Below are 23,857 nucleotides of genomic sequence, written 5' to 3'. Positions count from 1 at the left end.
CTTTAGTAATAATAAACTTCACCAAATTTAGGGGACTATAGTTCAAGGGCACAAATTATGTTATATAATTAATTGTTTTTACATATAATTTTTTCAATCTCTTATATAATATATTCAATAAATTTGTTAAGTCTAATTAAAATTAATACCTATAGTCCCTCCCCAAACTATAAATAAGAATATAATGCATTTCAACGCATTTGAACTCACGTTTTCCTACACTTGTAACAATATTGGTATCAATTGAGTTAAAACTCAATAAGTATAAACATCTTAACTTTAATTAAATTATTTATTAGAAAAAATCAAATAATAATAATAACAACAATAATTTGATGGTCACTCGCCAAGAAAAGCAGGTGAGGATTTGCATGTTACTCATCTGACATCTTTATCCTTCCCTTTTTCTAGAATACTATTTTATTCATTCCTATTATATTTATTTTATAATATAATATATTACATATAATTTTTTAGTATTAATCCATACAAAATTAACTTATATCATTTACACTAAATAAATTCTTAAATATTAAATCAATCATTTCACCGATTTGGTTTATGAAACTGAGAATATTCTATTTTGATTTTTTGATTAAATTAGTAAATGTGATTAAGTATCATTATAAAACTAGATTTAAAAAAATAATAAAATTATAGACAACTACTTAGTTCCCATGATTTTTGTAGCATATTATTATAGCTGAATTAATATAATAAATTAATTAGATAGCAACCTAATTAAAAAATAAAAATATTTCCTGTTTTATAAAATAAAATAAAATATTTTATTTTATATTTTTATACTAAAAATATACATGCATAGGGACAAAGCCAGAACAAATTTTTAGGGCTGAATGAAATTTTAATTTTTTATAGTTTATAATTTTTAAAAGATTAAATTAAAATTTTATAATTTTAGAAAGATTAAAGTAGAATTTTAACTTACTAATTTAAAATTTTAAAATTTTTAAAAATTTTAAATAACAACTTTCCATGGAGAGCCAAAGCCTGCTAAGTCCCCTAGATTCATCTCTGACATGCATAACAATATTTTAATTTATATTTTTTATAATTAATATATTCTTCATATCATAAAATACATGAAAATTAATTTTCACATTTAATCAAAACCACATTTAAATTAGTTTTTTAAACATTTTTATTACATAATTTCCTTTCAAAAAAATTTAAGGATTACACAGCAACGCCACTCGACTATTCTTACACGACACTTCATCCTTAATAAATTGTTATTCGCTCAACCGAAACTTTCATTTTCATTTCCACAAATTTGGATCAAATAACAAACAAATATCGAATCAGAAGAAGAAAAAGTCGAAAATGGGGAGCAAGAAGGGAAGAACAATGGTTGAAGTTGGAGCTGATGGGGTTGCTGTTATCACTATCATCAATCCTCCAGTCAATTCTCTTTCACTTGATGGTAATTCTTTTTTTTTTTGGATCTTGTTTGTTTTTTTCAATGACCCATTTCTTGTTTGTGGTTTTTAATCAAGGTTTTGAGTTGTGGAATCTCGTGGGATTTCTTTGTTATTTATGAATTCAAATTTTTGTTAGTACTAAATTGTTGAAAAATGTTTTGATTTTTCGGTTCATTTGCAAACTAATTATATCGGGTTTTATTCAATTACAGAAGGAAGTTGACGCATTAGTCTACTTGACATTTGTTCTTTTTAGGATCAGAGTTTAGAGGGAAATTGATGTATTAGGCTACTATGTTGTTCTGGTGTGAGTATATATTCATTAAAAATACTGTATTCTAACTTATTTGAAGAACTTTTATGTCCTTATATACATATTTGATTATATAGTGTCGATTCAGGTCCGAATGTCAAATACGTAATCCTACTCGGGTATATTAAAAAGTTTTTAAGTATTTTTCTGTATTTAAAGTGTCTCTATATTCATGTTTGATTATACCCTTGGACATGTTTTTTATGAATAAGGAGAACCCAAAAAGCTGCCATTGAAGACCTGGCCTTTGTTTCCTTTTGAAGAAACACTGGTGTTGATTCGGGTGTGAGTTCAAATACGGGTATGTATTCGAGAGGGATAGTTCAAAATTTTAAAAATGTTCATGTATTTGGGTCATGTCCTTGTATCCATGTTTGATTTACATTGGACAAGGGTGTCAGTTCGGGTGTGAGTGTCAATTTCATAATTCGAGTAGGGTATATTCAATTTTTTCCCCTCCTTTTAATGTATTTGAAGGGTCCTGAAAGTATCAGTTTCCTATATCCAAGTTTGATTATACATCAGACGTGGGCGTCTCAAGAGAAATAAGAAGTCGGAAGAACATATTTAGGCAACTGCCTGGCTCGGTTTTGGTCACCTGAAAACTATAGTCATCAGGCTTTTTCCTGATATTTGTAGATTAAGTTTTAATGATTATATATAAGTGGGAATAAATGCAATTGATCTCTGATGTCATGTGTATTCCTTGCAGTGTTGCAAAGCTTAAAAGAGAGTTTCGATGAGGCCTTACAACGAGATGATGTGAAGGCCATTGTTGTTGCAGGTAAGCTCAAGGAGATTACCCTTAAAATTGAAGGAAAAGTTGTACTAAGATATTGTCCAATACTGGAATTCATTAGTTTGAGATACTAATATGCCTTGACCTTTGAGCAGGTGCAAATGGAAAATTTTCTGGTGGTTTCGATATTTCTGCTTTTGGTGGAATTCAACAGGGAGCAGGTATACATACTATTAAGGGTGTGCAGTCAGTCAGTATGGTTGAAAATTTTTTTTGAAACCGACTTAACCAAAGTACTATAAATAATAACCAAAGCAGAATCGACTAAAGCCGGTCGGTTAACCAAATTAACCGAAAATAAATTATCCAATCTATCCTTTTTTAGTTCATATTTATTTAAGACTATTATATATTTCTTTATGTTTCCTTAGAAAAATCCTAATCATTTGAGAAACGTAATCAACTTTATATTATAATATTTTCCATATATCTATGATATGTTAAATATATTTAAAAAATATAAATATAATATATTTGTTATTAAATCAATTAGTTGTTTTAGCTCGATTATCAGTTATATTAACCGGCAACCAACTGAATTAAACCGACTCCTTTAATTGACTAAAACTGAAGCCGAATTAACCAAACCGAATTAGTCAAATTGCATCAGCTCTGTTTTAACCATGTTTTGCACACTCCTACATACATTCTTTTGTTTTTTCCCAAGTATTATTGTATATTAATTTGACATTGATAAGATTTGGTTGCATTTTCCAGTGCAGCAGCCAAAGTCTGGCTATGTATCTGTTGAGGTTCTCACCGACACCATCGAAGGTAATGACCTGGTTACAATTATTTTTAAACAGGAAAGAATTTAAAATTTGTTTGGCTCTGTGTTGACTCTAGATGTTTTGTACTTCAGCCGCAAGAAAACCATCAGTTGCTGCCATCGATGGCCTGGCCTTAGGTGGGGGTCTAGAGGTTGCAATGGTAGGTAGTATTAAACTTAGTTTGATTTTACTTCGAACCAAGCTTGAGCTTCTATAATAGTATCCAGTCGAGCTTGAGCCAAGTTTCAAGCAGTAACTTTCAAGTTGAGCTCCAGCCTCTCACTGTTCGAGCTCGGCTCAGCTTGCTTACAGCCCCAATTGAACTTTTCAGACAATTTCTTATTTTGTTGCTTAGAAAGAAAAAGACCTTAAATGTCTCTATTCCAGGTATGTCATGCCCGGATATCGACCCCTACTGCACAACTGGGCCTGCCTGAACTTCAACTTGGACTAATTCCTGGGTTTGGAGGTATGACTCTTTAATTTAACAGCTTGTTTATGCCGGTTATCTTTATACAAAATCATAGGTTATTGAGGTGAACTATCAATTGTATGTGTGAGGTGCTGTTTTCGGATTACATAATATGCTAATTTGTTATCTTGGCAATATTTACATTTGGGCAACTACTTTTTCTTCTCCTACTATCAGTGTTCTTATGCTTCTAAATTGACTCAGGAACGCAGCGACTTCCACGGCTTGTTGGTCTCGCGAAGTCCCTTGAAATGATGTTGGTATGTTGTTAAATCATCTTTTTGCTTAATCTTACTTTGTTATGACTTGACCAAGGGTGGGTTTGGATGAGCGATTGAGTGCGGTGTGGTGTGTTTAGCTTACTTTTTATCTAATGCTATAGTATCGCTACAGTATCTAATCTCATCGCCACCGTTGTTTCTACACTAACAGCAGCTAAATGCACCGCCCATCCAAACCCACCCTAAATGTGATTTACTTCATTAAGTTCTTGTTTGTTAACATAGCATTTTCTTCTTTCTGTCACTTTTCTCATAAATAGACATCAAAGCCGGTTAAAGGCGAAGAAGCCCTTGGATTGGGTCTTGTTGATGCTGTCGTTTCATCTCATGAGCTGGTAAACGCTGCACGCCAGTGGGCACTGGATATTTTGGCACGAAGAAATCCATGGGTTGCTACCCTTTATAAGACTGATAAGATCGAGCCCCTCGGCGAAGCTAGGCAAATACTTAACTTTGCTCGAGCACAGACTCGAAAGAGGGCTCCAAATCTCAAGCACCCCTTGGTTTGCATTGATGTAATCGAGGAGGGCATAGTTAATGGTCCTAAGCCAGCACTGTATAAGGTATCTACTTATCCGGAATAGTGTTTGAATCCCTTTTTTTTTTGTGATAATGTTTTTATTTATAGCTATAATTCCCTTCAAAACCATATTTCCAATATTGGCAGGAGGTTGAAGCTTTCCAGGGACTTCTCAAATCTGATACCAGCAAAAGCCTGATCCACATCTTCTTTGCTCAGCGTGGAACATCAAAGGTTTAATGATAATTACTACTAGAAACTGTTTGTTGCATCTCTCATACACCATTAATGGATCCTTATATTTCATCCCTTGGTTTAGTGGGTGGTATTCTAAGTCTTTTTTTCTTCTCTACTTGGTCTAATACCGAAACAAGTTTTCTATTAAAATCTTTGTTACTAGGACTCTGGTGAGAATGTTGGATGCATATATTTTCTGACACAAGTTTGTTCAATTTTTTACCATGATTTCATGTATTTGAAGAGTCCCATCCCATATCCATGTATGGATATGTGTTGTGCATGGGTGCTTTAAAAACAATGAAGAGTCAGAGCAACATAAATTAAAATCCTCATATATTTTACATGTGGTTTATGTGGCTTGTAACTGGAATCTCAAACTTGTGGCTTTTAGTTAATTATTAATCAAAATGAAGTGGCTGTTTAATATGAGAATTCTTGATCTATATTACATTATTGATTATACTCTTCAAAGCATCTACTGCTCCAGGCTTCTGTTAAATGTAGCCCATACCTGGATGCTACCCTACCTTTTGTTATTTTCTGCTGAACTTTTTAGAAATACTTATTCTCTGCAATGGACAGGTTCCTGGGATTACTGATAGGGGCTTGGTGCCAAGAAAAGTGAAGAAGGTTGCTATACTTGGCGGAGGTTTAATGGGCTCGGGGATAGCAACGGCTTTGCTTCTTAGCAATTACACAGTGATCCTGAAAGAAGTGAATGAGAAGTTCTTGGAGGCTGGGATTGGTCGAGTCAAAGGTGAGATCACAATTTGATTATTTATTTTCATTTCCGATATCAATTTTGATGTATTTCTGATTTTAGAATGGTTCTTGTTCTGAGACCGTGTTCATTTTTGTTCAGCCAATTTGGGAAGCCGGGTTAAGAAAGGGCAAATGACTCGAGAAAAGTTTGAGAAAACCATGTCTCTGCTCAGGGGAGTTCTTGACTTTGAAAGCTTTCGGGATGTGGACATGGTCATCGAGGTAGTTAATGACACATTATAAGTTCTCCTCATGGATAAAATAAACCGAACTGGAGGTTGAACTAGTTGGGCCTCCAGTTCTGGTTCAACCATCTTGAGAAGTCTCAAGACATAGTAATTAATAAAATGAGCCAAAACATAATGAAAAGGTTCAATTTTTTGTTATATGGTTGAACTGTCAGATCAATTGCTACCCAGTTTAATTTGTTGAATCGTCCTGTCCCCTCATTTTAGTCCATGGCTTTCCTTTCTTGCGGTTCATGGGGAGGTTTAATATAATATTTTCACCATTTGTACCATTTGTTTATAATCCTTGTAACAGGCTGTAATCGAGAATGTGTCATTAAAGCAACAAATTTTTGCCGATCTTGAGAAATACTGTCCACCACATTGCATACTTGCAAGTAACACTTCCACTATTGATTTGAACTTGATTGGTAAAAGGACCAAATCCCAGGATCGGATTATTGGAGCTCATTTCTTTAGGTAACATCATAACTGCAGTTACCATTTTTCTGCTTTTGCTGTTTCATAACACGGATGATTTATCTGTTACATGTCTATATGACGCAGTCCGGCTCATATCATGCCGTTATTGGAAATTGTTCGTACTGAGCATACATCTCCCCAAATAATTGTTGACTTGGTTGATGTTGGGAAGAAAATAAAGAAGACTCCAATCATCGTTGGAAATTGCACAGGTTTTGCTGTCAATAGGATGTTCTTCCCGTATACACAAGCAGGCCTTTTCCTTGTTGAACGGGGAGCAGATGTTTATTGGATTGACCGAGCAATTACTAAGTTTGGAATGCCAATGGGCCCGTTTAGGTACCTGATTCTGGAAAATATGGCTTGTTATTTTTATTCTTGCAGTTGCTTAACTTTGATGTGCCAATGAATCGGACTTGGTAATTTTTGTATTAATGCAGGCTGGCTGACCTTGTCGGCTTTGGTGTTGCAATTGCCACTGGCTCACAGTTCATTGAGAACTTTCCTGAGCGAACCTATAAATCAATGCTTATCCCAATTATGCAGGAGGATAAGAGAGCAGGTATGATTTTCAGTTGAGCCCAAGCTGACAAACAAATTACGTCCTTGAGCAAATCCTGTTAATTATATCCAATTTTGTTTCAGGTGAAAGTACTCGAAAAGGTTTTTATTTGTACGATAATAAACGCAAAGCTAATCCCGATCCCGAACTAAAAATGTACATTGAGAAGGCGAGGAGCATCTCTGGTGTAGCTGTTGACCCTAAGGTCAGTCTTCATGGATCACAAAACCAGATTGGACCCGCAGGTTCAGTTGGTTGGTCCTATGGTTCAATCATATAAAAATTAAACTTAAAAATTGGAGAATTGGCCAGAACCAGTAAAATCCCAATAAAACCGGATTTCTTTTAATTAATTTTGGATTTTTTAATCAAAAAAATTGGGCCTTTTCATCTTTGGCCCATTTTTCTTAAGTTTCTGTTTCTTTTTTTTTTTTAATTTCTTTTATCTTAATTATTATCAATATGTGTTTTTAAAAATTTTAAGGTGGTTGAATCAAGAATCGGTGATCTAATTGATTTGACCTCTGGTTTGGTTTTTTCAACTATATTTATATGTTTGAAAATGTGGTATTTTGCATCTCATATTCTATGACCATATATACTACAGTGAAGCATGAGCTGCCTTGATATCAAACATTATAAAGAATAGAATCTTATTCTTTTCCTTTTCATCACTCGTTCTCAATCTCGTATTTGTGGGGCTACATTTGTATGCAGTTTGTGAAATTGTCGGAGAAGGACATTGTGGAAATGATATTCTTTCCAGTGGTTAATGAGGCTTGCCGAGTGTTTGCTGAAGGTATTGCAGTGAAAGCATCTGACATTGACATTGCTGCTGTTATGGGCATGGGATTCCCACCTTACAGGTTCGAAACATCATCGATTTTTTTATTAATTCTTCTTGGTTTTCCATTGGTTTCTCAATCTAATAACTTGCTTAAAAATTTTCTCAGGGGAGGACTCATGTTTTGGGCTGATTCTCTTGGTTCTAAGTACATTTATTCGAGACTTGAGGAGTGGTCGAATTTATACGGAGGATTTTTCAAGCCTTGCGCTTTCTTGGCTGAAAGAGCTGCCAAGGGTGCTCCATTGGTAAGCAAACTCCAAACTGTACATATTTTGCTACATTATTCGATAGGCTACTTCATGAGTTTATTGCATCCATTAGAAGCATTGTGGGCATCCACTGTGTCTCGCAATCTTATGAGGGCATTCTTTTTTCCTCTTATTTGAGTATGGAAATTGTCAACTCTTATTAGTTCCGAGTGTCGATAACTTGATGTTGAGTAGCTTAAGGGACCGGGACAATTTTATATGTTTCCTTGTATAACTCCTTTCCTCATTTACACATTGCTATCCCTCGTGCTTGCTCTGTTTACCCTGCAATTTCCACCAGAGAATAGTTATGGTCTATCTAGGGATGGCAAGAATCCTTGAATCTGTTCAGTTTCCTACCCTCCTCGATTCCATAGGGTCAGCTTTTTTTCCTCCTAATTTGGATTCACGGACAAGGTGGTTCAGGTATATATGGATAAAAATCTTGTCAAAAGGACAAAAAATCACCCGTCTTGTTGCCAACTGATTAGGTTGCCCTCCACCGACTCTACTCGGATGTTTTAGTTTGTTGTCTACCTACTTTGCCTGAAAACTGGTCTTAGTGTCGTATATGGGTTATCCAGCAAAGTATGTTTTTAAAGTTCCCATGTAAGTCAAGAAAACCAGAAAGCCGGTATAACATAGTTTTCCACCAATTGATATCGAAAACTGTAATATTGATGCTCATCTGATGATTGAACTGTTACATTGCAGAGTGCACCACTGGAGATGGGAAAATCAAGACTATAAAACTGCTTTGATTGCGGTGCTCGGAGATGGCCATTGATGTTTTGGTTTTACCAATTTGCTGCCATTGATAGAATGATAAAGCTCTCAAGATGAGCTTTCAATAATGTTGTTTCAAATCCAAAAAAGGATATGAGATAGGGAAGCAGATAAGCTAAAGAATGAAACATGAATAATAATAGTAATAGACATCGCAGATCATTTCTAGAAACAATCTTAATGTTATTCTTTTCATTGTCTACGGTTGTCTGCCTCTTGTCTTCCGGAAATCTTTGATTGTTTTCCTCTTGATATTAGATTGCATTGTTAAAATTCGACTTTATTGAACTGTCCAAGGGGTTGGGCAGTACGTCCGGAAATAAAATAAACAAAATGAAAAGCAAGGTCTGTACACCACCTCGACATGACCTGTGGATAAGTCACTATCTTGCAAAGATAATCGTATCTTTATTAAAATTTTCACATACTTTTATCGTCAAGTAATGATCTGTTAATTATTTAGTTGTTTAAAGGGGTATTTTCACGTCAAAATTTTGATTTATAAAAATATTATTTATTAATCGCTCCACTTGAATATGAGATTTATGTACCAATATGGGGCAGGGAGAAAATTGTTGGGTGGAGAACTCTATTTAAAGCACTTTTCTTGTAACTTGTACTAATATGAGAAGCTTTTTAGCAACCTTAATTGGTAGGATGTAGCATAATGTTCAAATCAGACGAGAGATGATTATTGATACAGAATTTAGGACAAGTTGGCTTGGGAGAACAGGGCTTTTGTCAATAAAAAATAAATAGATGGTTATTTTTCTATGATAAAGTTTTTGATATGTGGGTTGTAGATATGTTAATATTTATTATTTTTGATGTAATTGATATGTTATTGTTTTATTAAAAATTCTATCTCATAAATAAATTTGGGAAGGGTTATGATTATAGAATTATAACCCTTCTCTCCCAAATTCTTCTAATCTTCTCCTTCCTGTCTTCTTCTTCTTCTTTCCTTCTTAATTCTTTTAATCTTGTCATTCTTGGCCATTTCACAGTTCTATCAAATTGGTATCAGAGTCTCTTTTCTGGGTATCCATGGCATCATAAGGGCCAGTTAATCAAATTCAAATTAAGATTGCAAAAATTCAAACACAGGTGCAAGAGAATGACCGTCTAGTTGATCTGAGGTTTCAAGGATTTCATGGGGAAATGAAAGCTAAAATCAAGGCCATATTTTGAAACGTCTCTGGGTAAGTTTGGACTGGATGAGGTGCAAGGAGTTCTTGGAGCGTCCCCTTTAGGTTACTCCCATGCAGGCAATAGTCAAAATAAGATGATGGTGATAAAAATCGTGATTCTTGTTCTGATTCTTTCGGTTTGATTGTCCCAAATTTTTAGTAGATGATTTTCGAGGATGGTGGAGTAAAATGGAGCAGTATTTTGCTGTAGAGATGGTGTCTGACAGTGCCAAGGTTTGTATTATGATACTATATTTGGAAGGACGTGCTCAAGGTGGGATTGAGCAATTGGTATGAAGTTATTATTTGCAAGTCATTCGTGATAGGTTTGCACTAGAAGAATTTGATGATCCTAAGTTTTAGATGATGGCGCTGGAACGACTGGGATCGATAGATAAATTCTACGATGACTTTGTAAGCCTTCTCAATCAGCATTTAGATGATTCTTATGCACTTAGCATGTTTTTTAGTAACGTCTGACCTGGTATAAGTCAGCAAGTAGAACTATTTGGACCAAAAACCCTTAAAGAGGCTTTCTGCTAGCTAAACAAATTGAATCCATCCAATACTTGTCTACTAGGAAACAAATGAATTCATTTTTAAACAAGTCGATCAGTTATGATTGACCTAGCCATTCTCAGTCTACCTTTCCTAAATCCAACTATCTAAATCCTCGGCCTTTTAAAAACCTACAACGCCAACCTAAAGGAACCACCAATACTATAACAATTAAAAATAATGTGCTCATCAACCCAAAACCACCAAATAAGTTACCTACAACTGCTGAGGTTGAAGATAGGAAGCGTAGGGGCCTTTGTGGCCTAAAATATACTGTAGGTCATAGTATATGCAATACTAATTGTATCAGCTGCTTTTAGACAATTGTGAAGTAGGAGTTCAACAAGAAGAATTTGCTAATTGTGTTGATAATATGGATTAGAAACTATGCATGTTCAAGCTACATTGGTAATAGAAGTTTGCTTGTACGGATAGACAACGGTAGTAAGCATAATTTTCTAGATTTTGTTGCTGTGAAAATTTTGGGATTACCTGTAAAAAGGCATTTTGCACTGAAGGTTGCTATAGTTGATGGAAAAAGTCTTGGTATTAGGGAAATTTGTGAAAATGTGGGTTGGCTTTGCCAGGGAGTTGAGTTCCAAAAATGATTTCATGGTCCTTCCGTTGAAGGGATGTGATCTTGTGTTAGGGGTCCAATGGTTGGTGAGTTTGGGACCTATCGTTTGGACCTTTGAAGCCTTGACTACGAAAATTTAACATTATGGTGATTGTTGTGAATTGAAAGGACTGTAACCAGGTGCAGTGCAGGTAATGAATGCTCGATTATCCTCTAAGATGTTGCTAGTGTTAAATAGTCAAGGACATCATCTTAGTACTTATTTGAGGGTTATGACAACCATGACTGTTGAAAAAAATATGTTTTGAAAACAGTTTTATTGTATAGCGGGAAATTAAAATTTTAAAAATCGATCTGGTTTGTGATATTTATAGCAATAAATCTTAGACTAAAATTATATTTGTGTTTTCGGATAAGCGGATCTTTGATGTTTTCTGGCTTTTAACCAAACGATTTTTTTTGTTATTTTCATACCATGAACTGCTTTGAGTGTGAGCTCGAACTAATTGAATCGAAACACAAAACTAAAAAAAAAAGTTTCTCTTTTTAATTTGAGATGAAAACAAAACTTCTCTTTTCTTTAATAGAAACCAATAAAATTGTTATTCTAGATGAGGTGTACTTCCCTCATATGATGGGGATTCGGGTGTCTCCCACATCGGGTCCAATTACGAGTACTTCTTAGGCCTTTTAACCCAGTATTCTATAATGTGATCTAGCCCAATTCAGTTTTTCTATTTCCTAAAATAAACTTTAATATTCTATATTAAATAATTTTCTCATCCCTATTTTACTCCCAGTAAAACTTTGACGATTTTACCTCCGGTAAAATTTTTGATGATTTTATCCCTGATAAAATTTTGAGAAAATATGTTCAATATTTCATAACTCAACATGTTCACTGTGACCGAATGGTTTATTTTCATTTTTTAGCTTCAACACAGCTCAAAAACATAAACTCATTCTTCCGATCATTTTTAAGTAATCCATATAAAATTGCAAATGGATCGTTTCTATTTCCATTTTTGGCAACCTTTCCAAATGATTCCATCTTTTCATTTCGAAAAAATAAATCATAATCATTATTGAATGTTTTCCATTTCTCTTTAACTATTCATTTTGTTCATTTTTATTTAAACTCGCAATTCATTTTTGGTTTCAACAAGCTAGCGAATGGATCAATTGGACATATGTAATTAGGCCTTAAAATGATTTATAATTAAGTTTCGACTTTTCTCCTACTAATTATAAACTCATTTAGTCACGAATTTATTCAACCATAGTATCATGACTGAGCTCTCCCTAACAACATACCATTACGAAAGTAAGTACTCAGTGATCGTCCAATGACCTTGTCAAAACTGTGTTACCTTCATACGATATCAGTGATCTCTTTGGGATAATATCCGCTCTCCCAGTATGATCCTATTTTATCTTATGGTAACCATTACATTTTCTTTCATGAAAAGTCAATACTATCAAATAGTAATCAAGTCATTCATCACAAAGACGAATAATCGTGACCACGTTTACTTTTCATTAACCATGTAATGCCTATAAGAGGATATCACTTACTCATGTCTTGAACTATGAACTCCACTGTTGTGATTGACGCTGCATACTTTAGAAGTTGTAAACCTAACGCACCAGCTTTCGGTTCCTTACTATAGAAGTCACAAGTGAATAAATCCAAAAACGGATTCAAGATCTATTCTACTTGGATCAAGTCCGATGCATTGTATCTGATGCTCAAGACAAGGTATCTCCCCCAATTAGACTTGATAGACGATATATTAGTCTTTCAATCGATTTACTCATTTTCGATTAGACTAAGGACATGTTTAGGCTCGTCTAATAATACAAGTTGTCTTTCTATACTACGATCCGACCACGTAATATCGCTTAATGTCAGTTTAAACAATAAACAACTAATGAACAACATCTACTTCTATTTTTCTTTGCATGCAAAAACTATTTGAGGATAATAATATAAAGTATATTCATTGTAATAAATGAATTTGTTTTATTAACCAATCTGTTCGAAAAAATTACAAGTGTATATTGACGAAAATACTACACCTAAGGCATGACATGCCGTAATTAGTTGTAGCAAATTAAACCATTTTCTGTACTTAAGGAGCTTGTATAAATGCAATTTCATTATGTGTTATTTAGTTTTTCACTTTTAGTTGATTTGAGCTATTTATACGACCTTAGGGGTCAAAGTAGGCCTAAAGGAAGGCTAACGTATTTGGTGAGTGTGTAGGGTATCATTCGGAGGCACGAGAACACGAGTTTGCTTGTCATGTTGCAACATTGAGGGTCAATGTCGCAACATAGTGAGAAGGATACCCAAAATAGAAAAACTACCATCAGTGTCACGATATAGCTAGAGGATGTTACGACACAGCCCTGAATCCAAGCCTAAGCCTGTAAAATGTCACCAGTGTCGCGACATAGGGCAGAGGATGTCGGACACTGCCTTGACGTGAAGAATTAATAAGCCGAGGGCGTTTTGGTTTGCGCAACAAATTTTAATGTAAAAACGTCAGTCGAATTAGGTCAATGGACAGCAACCAACCCTAAATCTATAAATAGGCTTCATTAAACACTTCATAAACATCTTTTCTATACCTTTAATCTTTTATTCTAGTTTATATTGCAACTTTTATTTAGTTTTTAATTTTTTTGTACTTAGGATTTCCATTTGTAATTCAGTTTTATTTTCATTCTTGTTCTTCAGAGAACCTGACTTGTGGATTCATAAACTCTTTGTAGATTTTTGCTTTTTCAATTATCAATACAAATCAGGATTTCTCTCAAACCCTTATTATTGATCTAGTTTTCATGTTTATCTTTTTAATCAAGTTTTTATTGTTTATGAGATCCATAAGGAACTAATCATATTATAGGGGATTAGCGAGTGGACGTAAGAGTAATTAATTTCTTAGCAGACCAATTCGTTGGGATAGGAAGAATTTAAAACCTAAGCCTAACAGCCCTAGAAAGTCATCTAGGTGGGAGTGAACCCAAAATTGGTATTGTCTATCTGTGAACACCTTACCCTAATTCGGTATAAACTGTGAGGTTGACAGATAAGTATTCTTGTCAACTCGTTAGTTTAGTGAAAGATCGAGAGGTCCTGTTAGGTTAACGACTAGTTGATTGAGTAGAACCCGAAAAAGGAATTAGTTACGACCACCGAAGTGAGTTAGTCTTTCATACCTAGAATTGATTAAGTCAGCAAGTTAGTTTTTCGTTTTTCTTTTAATGCAATTTATTTATTTTTATTTAATACATTTTTTATTTATCTTATATTTTATCGTAATATAATTTAATTAAAATACTAATTAGATCTATTAATATCGGAGTTATTATTAATTTAGTATTCGCCTCCCTTAGGTACAATCCTCGAAGTACTTCTATACTTCGTTGTATAAACTATATTAAAACCTGACTCGTATACTTGTGGAAACTGCCTAATACTTATATTTGGTTGTAGGAATTACACTCTAGACATTAGTACATCCAGAGGCGATCAAGTTGTTGGCGCCATTGTTTTTTGCATTCAATAGAATAATTAGGAAATATTTAAATTATGGGTACAGTTTTTATTTTATTTTTCCTTACTAACGCTTTTACTTTTCTTTGTGGTTTCAGTGTATGACTTGTAATAGAGGCACACCTATAGAGCCAGCCACTAATCCAGAAAGAATAATTCGTAGAAATCGTCGTCATCAATAACAGATGTAAAACAATCCACCTGCTGCAGTTAACCCATCATGAGAGAACCCGTTGTTTGACGAACTTGACTTATCACCACAACTATCGTTAAACCCACCAATGGCTCTAGAAGAAAGAACCTTAAGAGACTATGTGCTACCAAATCTTGATATGGTACAATGAAGCATTATAAGGTCGACCATCATGGAAAATAATTTTGAGATCAAACTGGCTATGAGCCAGATGGTCCAGAATAATCTGTAATTCAGAGGGACAACGACGGAGGACCCAAATCAACATCTAAAGCGGTTGCTCCAACTTTGTGACACTTTTAAATTTAACGGGGTCACCAATGATGTTTTTTGTCTTCAGTTGCTCCCCTTCTCCTTAATAGATAACATTTTCTCTTAGTTAGATTCGCAAGTACTAGTATCTATAATGACATTGAACAAACTTGCAAAAAAGTTTCTACACAAGTTTTTCCCTATTAGCAAGACAGTCCAACTCAGGAGGGAGATTTCCATATTTAAAAAAATAGAAGGAGAAAGTTTTCATAAAGCTTGGAAATGGTTTAAAACGTTGGTTAAAATATGCCCACATCATGGTTTGCCCGACTGGTTACGGTTGCAGATGTTCTACAATGGGTTGGATACAAATGCAAGATCAGGTATAGATAGAGTCGCAAAAAGAGCCTTGATGAACCGAACATGCAAGGATATGTATGATCTTATAGAAAACATGGTGATAAATTCCTTCTAGTGGCCAAATAAACGATTTACTTATGGCCAGAGATCGTCTGCAGTGAAAATTGTTCAGAAAGAATATCAATATCAATAGATCTTGGATAGACTTAACCGGATAGAGTCAACATCTAGTGAATTTTTGATATACGATGTAGATAGACCTATTGGTCAATATTTTGAGAACCCAGCCGAGAATAGAATTACATCGAAAATGGGGGTGGAAATCCTTATTCAAATACTTATAATCCAAGCTAGAGAGATCACCCGAATTTGAGATTGGGCGGTAATCAATGAGGAAGTAATAATTCTAACCCTATTAAATAAAATATTACTTACCAACCTCCATATCTGCAGAAACCTCAGGAAAGGGCCAACCCAAATGAAAATATTGTATGTGGTCAACAACTAGGTTTAATCAAGTAAGAGATGCAGACAATGTGAACTAAAGTGAAACAGGTGCAATCTGAGTGCAATCAAACAAAAAACATTGACAAAACTTAAAGATCAAATGAGCCAATTGATGAGAATGAGGGGAGACATCAAAAGGCAAATTGGCATTAGGATCCCAAACAATACCGAGAACAATCCTCGGAGGGAAGGGAAGAAGCACATGAAAGCAATTGTGCTCCGATAGGGTAAAGTACTGAGTAGCCTGAATAACCTAACTCAATAGAAGGATATGGAGGATGTCGGTGATATTCAAGAAGAAACCCCTCGAAACGACGATGCTAAACTAGAACCAAAAAGGGTAGTCGAGTCGACAGCTAAGCCAAACCAAGAACCTGCACTGACCAAGGTACCATTCCCCTCACAGCTAGAAGATAAACAAAAATGGGATGAAGCAGAACTTGTATGTTTTCTAAACTTATTCAAGTCACTTAACGTTAACTCGCCTCTAATTGAATTAATTGAAAACGTTCCTAAATACGCTAAGTACTTAAAAGAAATCATGAGTAGGCGTAAGAAAATTAAAATAGGAGAGGAAATCAATATAGATGCATCTTGTAGTACAATAATCTCTAAACTAATACCTCCAAAACTAAAAGAACCAGGGAGTTTTACAATTCCTATAGAGATAGGAGATATTCACTTTAGTAAGGCCCTATGTGATCTAGGAGCTAGTATAAATTTAATGCCCTTATCAATATACAAGAAACTCGGGTTAGGGGAACTTAGAAACACATATATCACACTACAATTAACTGGCAGGTCTTTGGTACAACCGAAAAGGGTACCTGAATATGTGTTGGTTAAGATGCGTAGTGTTATCATCCCGATCAATTTTGTGATTTTGGACTTTGAGGAAGACCTTAAGATACTTACTCTGTTAGGTAGATTGTTTCCAGCCACATCTAGGTTCACCATTGACCTAGAAAATAATGAACTAATCATTAAAAAAATTGTGAGACTGAAATATTCAAATGCAATCACCAACAAAATCAGGGAAGTAGGGAAAAGTTAGGGAGATCATGTTATGAAATATCTGTAAAACCCCTAGCTATCTTGAGTTGGAAAAAGGTATTCTCTGTAATCAATGCAAGTAGAAAGAACAAATTCAAAGAGCTGGACAAACAGAAAAAAGGTGGAATGGCATGATGGACATCGGACCAATAATGGATAGAAAAACAATCAAAGACGCATCCATGTATACACTAATAGAGCTAACAGATGAATTTGATAGTAATACCTAACACTTTTTAAACTGTGTTAAAATTTTGTAAATTATTGTATTTTAGTAGACTTACAGGTAGATTAGGAATTAATTTGATTTAAATTGTTTAGAATTAGGTTATGTATGCCTGAACATTTTGAAACTCAATAGGGGCCAAAGTAGAGCCAGTGTTCTAACACCGATAAGAAGATCAAAGAATCGAACAATTCAGCTCGATGTCGCGACTTGGCACCTCTATGTCGCAAAAAAGTAGTCAATAGTCCCAAAATCTAAAGATTCCAATGTGTCGCAACATCAAACCCCGATGTCGCGACATCGATAGCCTGCCAGGGGTGTCGCAACATCGAACCCCCATATCGTGACATCGCTGCAATTTTCTACAGGGTCGACTCGACCCGTTGCACAACCTGTCGGCTTTAACCCTTATTCTACCCAATTTTTAACCTAAAAACACTAAAATTTTAAAAATTAAAACACTTCTAACTATTTCTAAACCCTCCTAAACTCTTCAATCGCAAAAAAAAACCCCATTTTATTTTTCTTTCTACTTTGTTGCAACTTTTTCTTCCTTTTCTTGTATTCTACTTTGTGCAGGGATAAAAGCACCACATAAACGAGGAACTTGTAACAAATTTTCGCGAAGAATCACGATATTTCTAACAAGGCTAAGGGTTCCTGCTTAAGTTTATTTTCCATTGCATTGTTCTTTTGTTTCTTTGAAATACGTTGCTTGATTTATCTTTTTCTAGTAAAAAATATTATTGAAAATGCCTTCTAGGAAATTTAGATGAACTAGTGAACAAGAGCCATTGGTGGTCACGTACCCTTCAAAATTTCCAAATGCGAATCTCAAAAAATATTTTCTAGATTACCAGGAAGGACATTCATTCAAGAATGGGGTTTCAAACCGTTGATTATTCTTTGTAAACAAATTTGGGCGTTAGTTCAGTATCATAGATGGGAGCGATTTTGCATGACTCCCAAAGAAAATATTGTTATCCCCGTGGTCCAAGAGTTTTATGCATCTTTTAAGGATCAAGAGATGAGGAACGCGGCTATTTGGGAAACCATAACAGTACAAGGCAAATAGGTACACGTCACCCCTAAGGGAATTTGTGAGTTTTATAATACTCCATACTATAAAAATGATTTCCTTGAAAACACTAATTTAACAAATTTTAATGACAGAGAAATGGATAACATTATAAATTACCTAACCGAAGGGAGGGGTGAGTGGAATCGCTGACTGAATATCAGACTACCAACCAATTTTAATCAAGCGCTAATGTTTACTGAAGCTAAGATGTGAATGTCATTTCTTTGCAGTAGAATTACACCTACAATGAATGTTTCTAACGTAAATACTTTTCAAGCTATTCTATTATATGACATTTTGCAGAAGAAACAGATATGTATCAGGGAATGGATCTATCACAGCTAGACCTGTTCACTGGTCGGGCCAGCCGGCCCTCCTGAAGGCCCGCTCAAAATGTGGGAGGGTTTGGGCAAAAGTATAGGACCAAAAAATGGGCTTGGACAAAAAAATAATGCTCATTTAAAAAACAGGCCGGGCTTCGAGTAAGGCATTTTTTGCCCGGGCCCGGCCCGACCCGAATTCACTAAAGGATAAAAAAATCTATTTTTTTAATATTATTTTCTTGTTGTTTTCTCCCTATTTTGCTACCATTTTACTATTATGTTGCTACAATTTTGTTGCTATTGTTTGGATATTGTATAAAACTTATTTTATTGTTAATTTTTTTATTATTTTAAAGACATTTGTTAATTTTGTTATTATTTTAGAGGCATTTGCTTATTAAGTTGTATCTATCTTAGTGTTGTTTAAGTATACATATTTTTTTAAAATCTATTTTCAATTTATTGGGAAATATTTATTTTGATGCTTTTAGTATTTTTGATGTATAATATATATTTTAAAATTATATAAAAAATAATATAAAAATTAATATTGGCGGGCCAGGTCGGGCTTGGGTTTTAGCATTTTATCCAGGTCAGGCTTGGGCAAAATTTTAGGCCCATTTTTCGGGTCGGGCAAGGCTTGGGCCTAGCAAACGGACCTATATTTTTTTTGAGCCCGGCCTGGCCCATGCACACCTCTAATCACAGCATGAAATGTTGTATCAGTGGCCAAAAGGTCGGGGTTTTCTTCCCTGACCTAGTGACGACATTATACAAAAAGGTTGGAGTTTCAATGGAAGCAAATAAATAGTTCATAAAGCCGAAGAAGAGCTTAATAGGTGACTCTATGTATACCTAATACGTCGAGCTCAATCGAAAACAAATTAAGGATTGGAACCAGCAAAGATAGATGTCTTGGTATCTCTAAAAATAAAAGAAGTATCAAAAGCTCGGAAAGGAAGTGAATTTTCGAACACTGAATGGATGAAAAGGTGGATACAAATTTTGTCCAAACCTGCCCATATTTGTAAAAGACTAACTCAAGCCCATTTTAGGTCTGTCTATATTAATTTTTTAATTTTTTTTAAAAATATTTTATTTTATTTTATTTTATTTTTATTTTAATATTTAATAATTTTATACATTTTTTATTTATTGAAATTTTTTATATAATCATCTTAACATTATTTTAATGTTTACATTAGAGTAGTATTATATGTTTAGTATAAGTTTTTTTTAATGTGTTCTAAATTACACAATATATAAAAATAACATAATATAAAGTATTATAAACTTAAAATGGGTTGAGTCAGGCTCGACCCTTGAATGTTTAAGCCCAAGCCCGAGCCTGAGCCTAACCCATATTTTAAACAGGCCTAATTTCTTTGCCCAAGCCCATTTTTCAGGCCTAAAATTTTTGCCCAAACATTCCCAAATTTTGGGCGGGTCTTCGAGCCTGGGTAGGTAGCACGGCCCATGAACTTGTCTAGATGCAGAAAATGAGCCTAGTTGGACAAGAGTTTGCACGGCAGAACAATATGAGAATACGAAATTTACCGCCAAACAAAAATGGACCCATGCGATCCCATCATAAATTCAAAGAATAGGGGAGTAACGAAGAAGGAGAAAGCGAGAGAGAAGAGGAGGAGGAAGAGGAAGCTGCAAAACAAGACTCTCAAGAGGAGAATGACAACTACGATACGGCATTTCAACCACAACATTTTACATAGAAAGGGCCCGTCATCCATAGCCCAACCTGGCATGCACATTCATTAGGCAGAGGCTCCTCTCAAGGCCACGTCTCGGGTCGAGGGAAAGCTCCAATGGTGGGGGGAAATCGACACATTTTAACGATTGAAACACTTTTTAATTTTGTTAAACTATAAAACAATTAATTAGGATGGTTTTTATTTTTATTGTTAGGAGTAGGAGTAACAATAGCTTTATATATCTATATTTTTTTGTTTTTGTTTTTAAATTTTCTATGCAGGAATCTCACATGAAGGAAGCACTACATTTACGAGCTTTAAACGAACGAGGAAGGAAGCACCCACTATAAGATTATGGCAATGTCACAATCAATCGGGTAACTTCATTTATCTACTTAGAGGTTGTACATTAGGGACAATGTCCTATCTAATGTCGAGGGGGTAACATAGGAAATTTATTTTTTATTTTTATGATTTTTTGTTTATTTTTCTTGCCAAAAGTGAGCCTGGGCTTATAAAAATACAATTAATTGGTTAGGCGCATGTTTATAGGTTGATTGTATTTACTATAAATTTGATGTGATAGTGAATGATTTTAAAAATACTAAGTTCTATATATTACAATATAAATAGATATTAAGTAATTGAATATACCAAATGACTGAGAAAATATCGGGAAACGAGCATGCTAGTATGTATGATAAATAGTTAAAATTGTGATTTTTTTATTGATTAAATTTATGAATATTGAGATACCTAGGGATGACCTAAGGCATTATTTGGTATAACCTAGAGCCAAAAAGCCAACCTTATTCATCAATCCTTAGTACCGATATTTGAGCTAGAAAACTCTTCTTGATAAACCTTTGTGCAAAACTCGGGCCAAAATATGAACTTGTACTTACCATTTTTCTTTAGTCCCTGAAATGCACGAATTTAGACATCTAGTCATACGTATTGAGGGATAGGTAGATACATTATGGTGGTTTTGTAAAATTTAGAGTGAAATAGGAAGGAGCAGTGTGATATAGTGATTATAGGTCTAACTAAAATGTGCAAAACAAAAGAAAAATACAAAAAAAAGTGAAAACTAGTAGAAAAAGTACTTGAACATTGAAAAACAAAAGCATTGTGAGTTAGATATGTTGAAAAAGTCAACATTGACATAAAAATAAAAGTCAAAATTAGAAACCTCAATCATTAGTGCACAAAAACTCGTAAGTTGACCATAGTTACTTTATCAAGTTGTGACTTCCTACATGGAGAAATAAGGAAGGTGAAAGAAGGAGAAATAAGGAATGTGAGAGAATGAGAAATAAGGCGATGAGTGGGAAAGGGTCATTAAGGGGAAGAATAGGGGACAAAATGATGTGCCAAACTACTTTCGTGCTTGAAACTGTTTTGATGCTCCTTGTTTTTTACTTTCATACCTACCTTGAGTCTCAGAGCTTTACAAGCTGAAAAGTCCTATGTGACCTAGGTAAATCTATTCATGAATGGACATTGTATCGAGTAATTGCAATAATGATTGTTTGTATTTTGCTAGGATAACCAAACTACCTATATGATTTATTGATGGATTAATATATTTGAGGACATTTTTGTTTATATGCTTTGTAATATACTGAACTTAGATGTTTGAGATTGAAAATGGTAAGTCGTCTACATATCATGCCAGAATTACGTGTATATATGATTATTCTTAATTATGTGTTCCAAAACTCGTCTTTGTATTATACTTACTCAGGAGTTGTCTTTTCTTTTTTGTTTTTATGTTTTCTAGCTTAAGGACAAGAAATGACTTAAGTGTGGGGGAATTTGATCTACCGCAATTCGTTGTAACAGATTAAACCTATCACGCCCTAGAATTTATTTATTAAATTGTGCAAATTTGTATCACAATGAAGAAAAAGGCCTAGTGATTTAGTGTGTTAATTAATTGTTAGAGGTCCAATGTTTGAATTCCCCTACACTCATTTTATTTATTTTCTCATCCTAGTTGCAATTGTTGACCATTCTAGAAGGTCAACACTCCCCCTTGCCGTCCAAGTCTTTCCATAAAAGAATGAGATTCTCCTTCCTCAAACTTTCCTTCCACAGCCCCTTTCTACTTTTCTTTTTGTGCAAAATCCCCCTTTTCACTCCTTTTGTCCCCAACTTTACCCAAAATGAGTTGTTGACTACCCTTGGCTGGCCCCAGCTCTCCCAAAACCTCAATTTTCATTTTGTTACTCCTTTTTTTTTCTCTCATCTCCTCCTTTGCCGTCCACCACCTTCTCCTTCACCGTTTTTGGCTTTTTTAATTATTTTTCAACACCTTTAAAGCCATTTTTCTTCAAATCTCTTCCCCTTCTCCACCATACTCGGCTTTCGCACCACTTTCCTTCCCCACTACCGCTGTCGCCACACCATCGCTGCTATCCACCGCCGATTTTTTTCCATTTTTCTTCTTTTCTTCTCCTCTTTCTAAAAATTCTCTTGTAAAAACCTGAATCTGATTTTTCATTATTAAAAATCATCTTTCAAATTATTATTTTATTTAAACTCTTTTATTTTCTAATTATAGGCCTAATCCCCCTCTTTGACCGGTTTTCAGGATTTTGTTGCCAAGCCATTTTCTCTTCGTTTAATTGTAAGTATGAAGAATTATCGTACGCATTATATTTTTGAAGTATTATTTTTATTCAACAAGGATCTAACTATTCAGTTTCGTGCATCATTGAAGAATACTTGTAAATCTTGGAATATGCGCATCAACTGTAGAAAAGGGTAATAGTTGATAATCTTTTTGCGTAAGTAGTGTCGAATCAGTGTTATTTATTTATGGGAATATTATTATTTCGTTAGATCGGTACTAACACATATTTTGATTTAACATAGTGACTCAAGGAAAATCAAATTCATCTCTTTCGAAGTGGAGTCGAGATCTAATTCATCAAATCTAAGGTGTGGGGATTTAAATGATATTATTCGATATTAAGATTAAATAAATAACGATGAAGACTATTTTTAAATATATAGCAAGTGTATTACTTATGGATATTGATATTTAATATTGTGATTATGTGAATACTTATAAAAATCGGTAAAACTGATAAGCGATAATAACAAGTAAATCCCGAAATTCTGTGATTCTGTGGTGTGAGTGGTTTATTGGATGATTCTAAGATATATGATAATATATGAGTTCCATCACTCATGTCATATGATTTATAGCTTATAAAAATATGGTATACTTATTTATATGGAAGTAATATATGTTACTAAATTTTGATCTAAGGATTTGTATGTTTATTATGTCCTACTATGATGCTCTGATTTGCTTGATAAAACATGCTATTTATGTGTAAAAATATGAGATCTAACTCGCATGTTAAGCATGCCATACTTTGATAATCCGATTCGCATGTAAAGCATGCTACTGAAAAATTTGTTATGTTTCCATAAGACATGCATAGGGTGAAAAAAATGTACGACGGAAGTATCTAGCAGTAGATCTGCATTTCTGGTGGCT

General features: G+C 34.3%; 2 protein-coding genes and 1 non-coding gene across 4 annotated transcripts; 2 read left to right on the top strand and 1 right to left on the bottom strand.

Annotated features, from left to right (window-relative positions):
- Window positions 1-985: 985 nt before the first annotated feature.
- LOC107891859 (peroxisomal fatty acid beta-oxidation multifunctional protein MFP2) lies at window positions 986-8,952 on the top strand. 2 transcript variants are annotated; one of them, XM_016816780.2, is made up of 18 exons: window positions 986-1,444; window positions 2,468-2,539; window positions 2,650-2,715; window positions 3,272-3,328; window positions 3,417-3,484; window positions 3,712-3,793; window positions 4,001-4,056; window positions 4,338-4,640; window positions 4,745-4,831; window positions 5,420-5,594; window positions 5,700-5,821; window positions 6,143-6,306; window positions 6,394-6,648; window positions 6,750-6,871; window positions 6,955-7,076; window positions 7,589-7,737; window positions 7,825-7,963; window positions 8,681-8,952. In XM_016816780.2, exons 1-18 carry the CDS (start codon window positions 1,345-1,347, stop codon window positions 8,714-8,716), a joined length of 2,175 nt encoding a protein of 724 aa, XP_016672269.1. In that variant the 5' UTR covers window positions 986-1,344; the 3' UTR covers window positions 8,717-8,952. The 2 variants fall into 2 exon arrangements, with proteins under 2 accessions (XP_016672269.1, XP_016672270.1); XM_016816781.2 differs by lacking the exon at window positions 986-1,444 and adding an exon at window positions 1,965-2,056.
- A 6,349-nt stretch (window positions 8,953-15,301) lies between these two features.
- LOC121221423 (small nucleolar RNA R71) lies at window positions 15,302-15,408 on the bottom strand. Its single transcript, XR_005918814.1, has one exon. It is a non-coding gene; the product is annotated as a small nucleolar RNA R71 (small nucleolar RNA).
- An 814-nt stretch (window positions 15,409-16,222) lies between these two features.
- Window positions 16,223-20,693, top strand: LOC107892627 (bromodomain-containing protein 2-like). Its single transcript, XM_016817692.1, has 3 exons — window positions 16,223-16,393; window positions 20,242-20,337; window positions 20,625-20,693. The coding sequence occupies exons 1-3, from the start codon at window positions 16,223-16,225 to the stop codon at window positions 20,691-20,693; spliced, it is 336 nt and encodes a 111-aa protein (XP_016673181.1).
- The last annotated feature ends 3,164 nt before the right edge of the window (window positions 20,694-23,857 follow it).

Source organism: Gossypium hirsutum, chromosome D09 (assembly GCF_007990345.1).
Source record: "Gossypium hirsutum isolate 1008001.06 chromosome D09, Gossypium_hirsutum_v2.1, whole genome shotgun sequence".
Classification (NCBI taxonomy): domain Eukaryota; kingdom Viridiplantae; phylum Streptophyta; class Magnoliopsida; order Malvales; family Malvaceae; genus Gossypium; species Gossypium hirsutum.
This window is presented reverse-complemented; position numbering and strand designations above follow the sequence as displayed.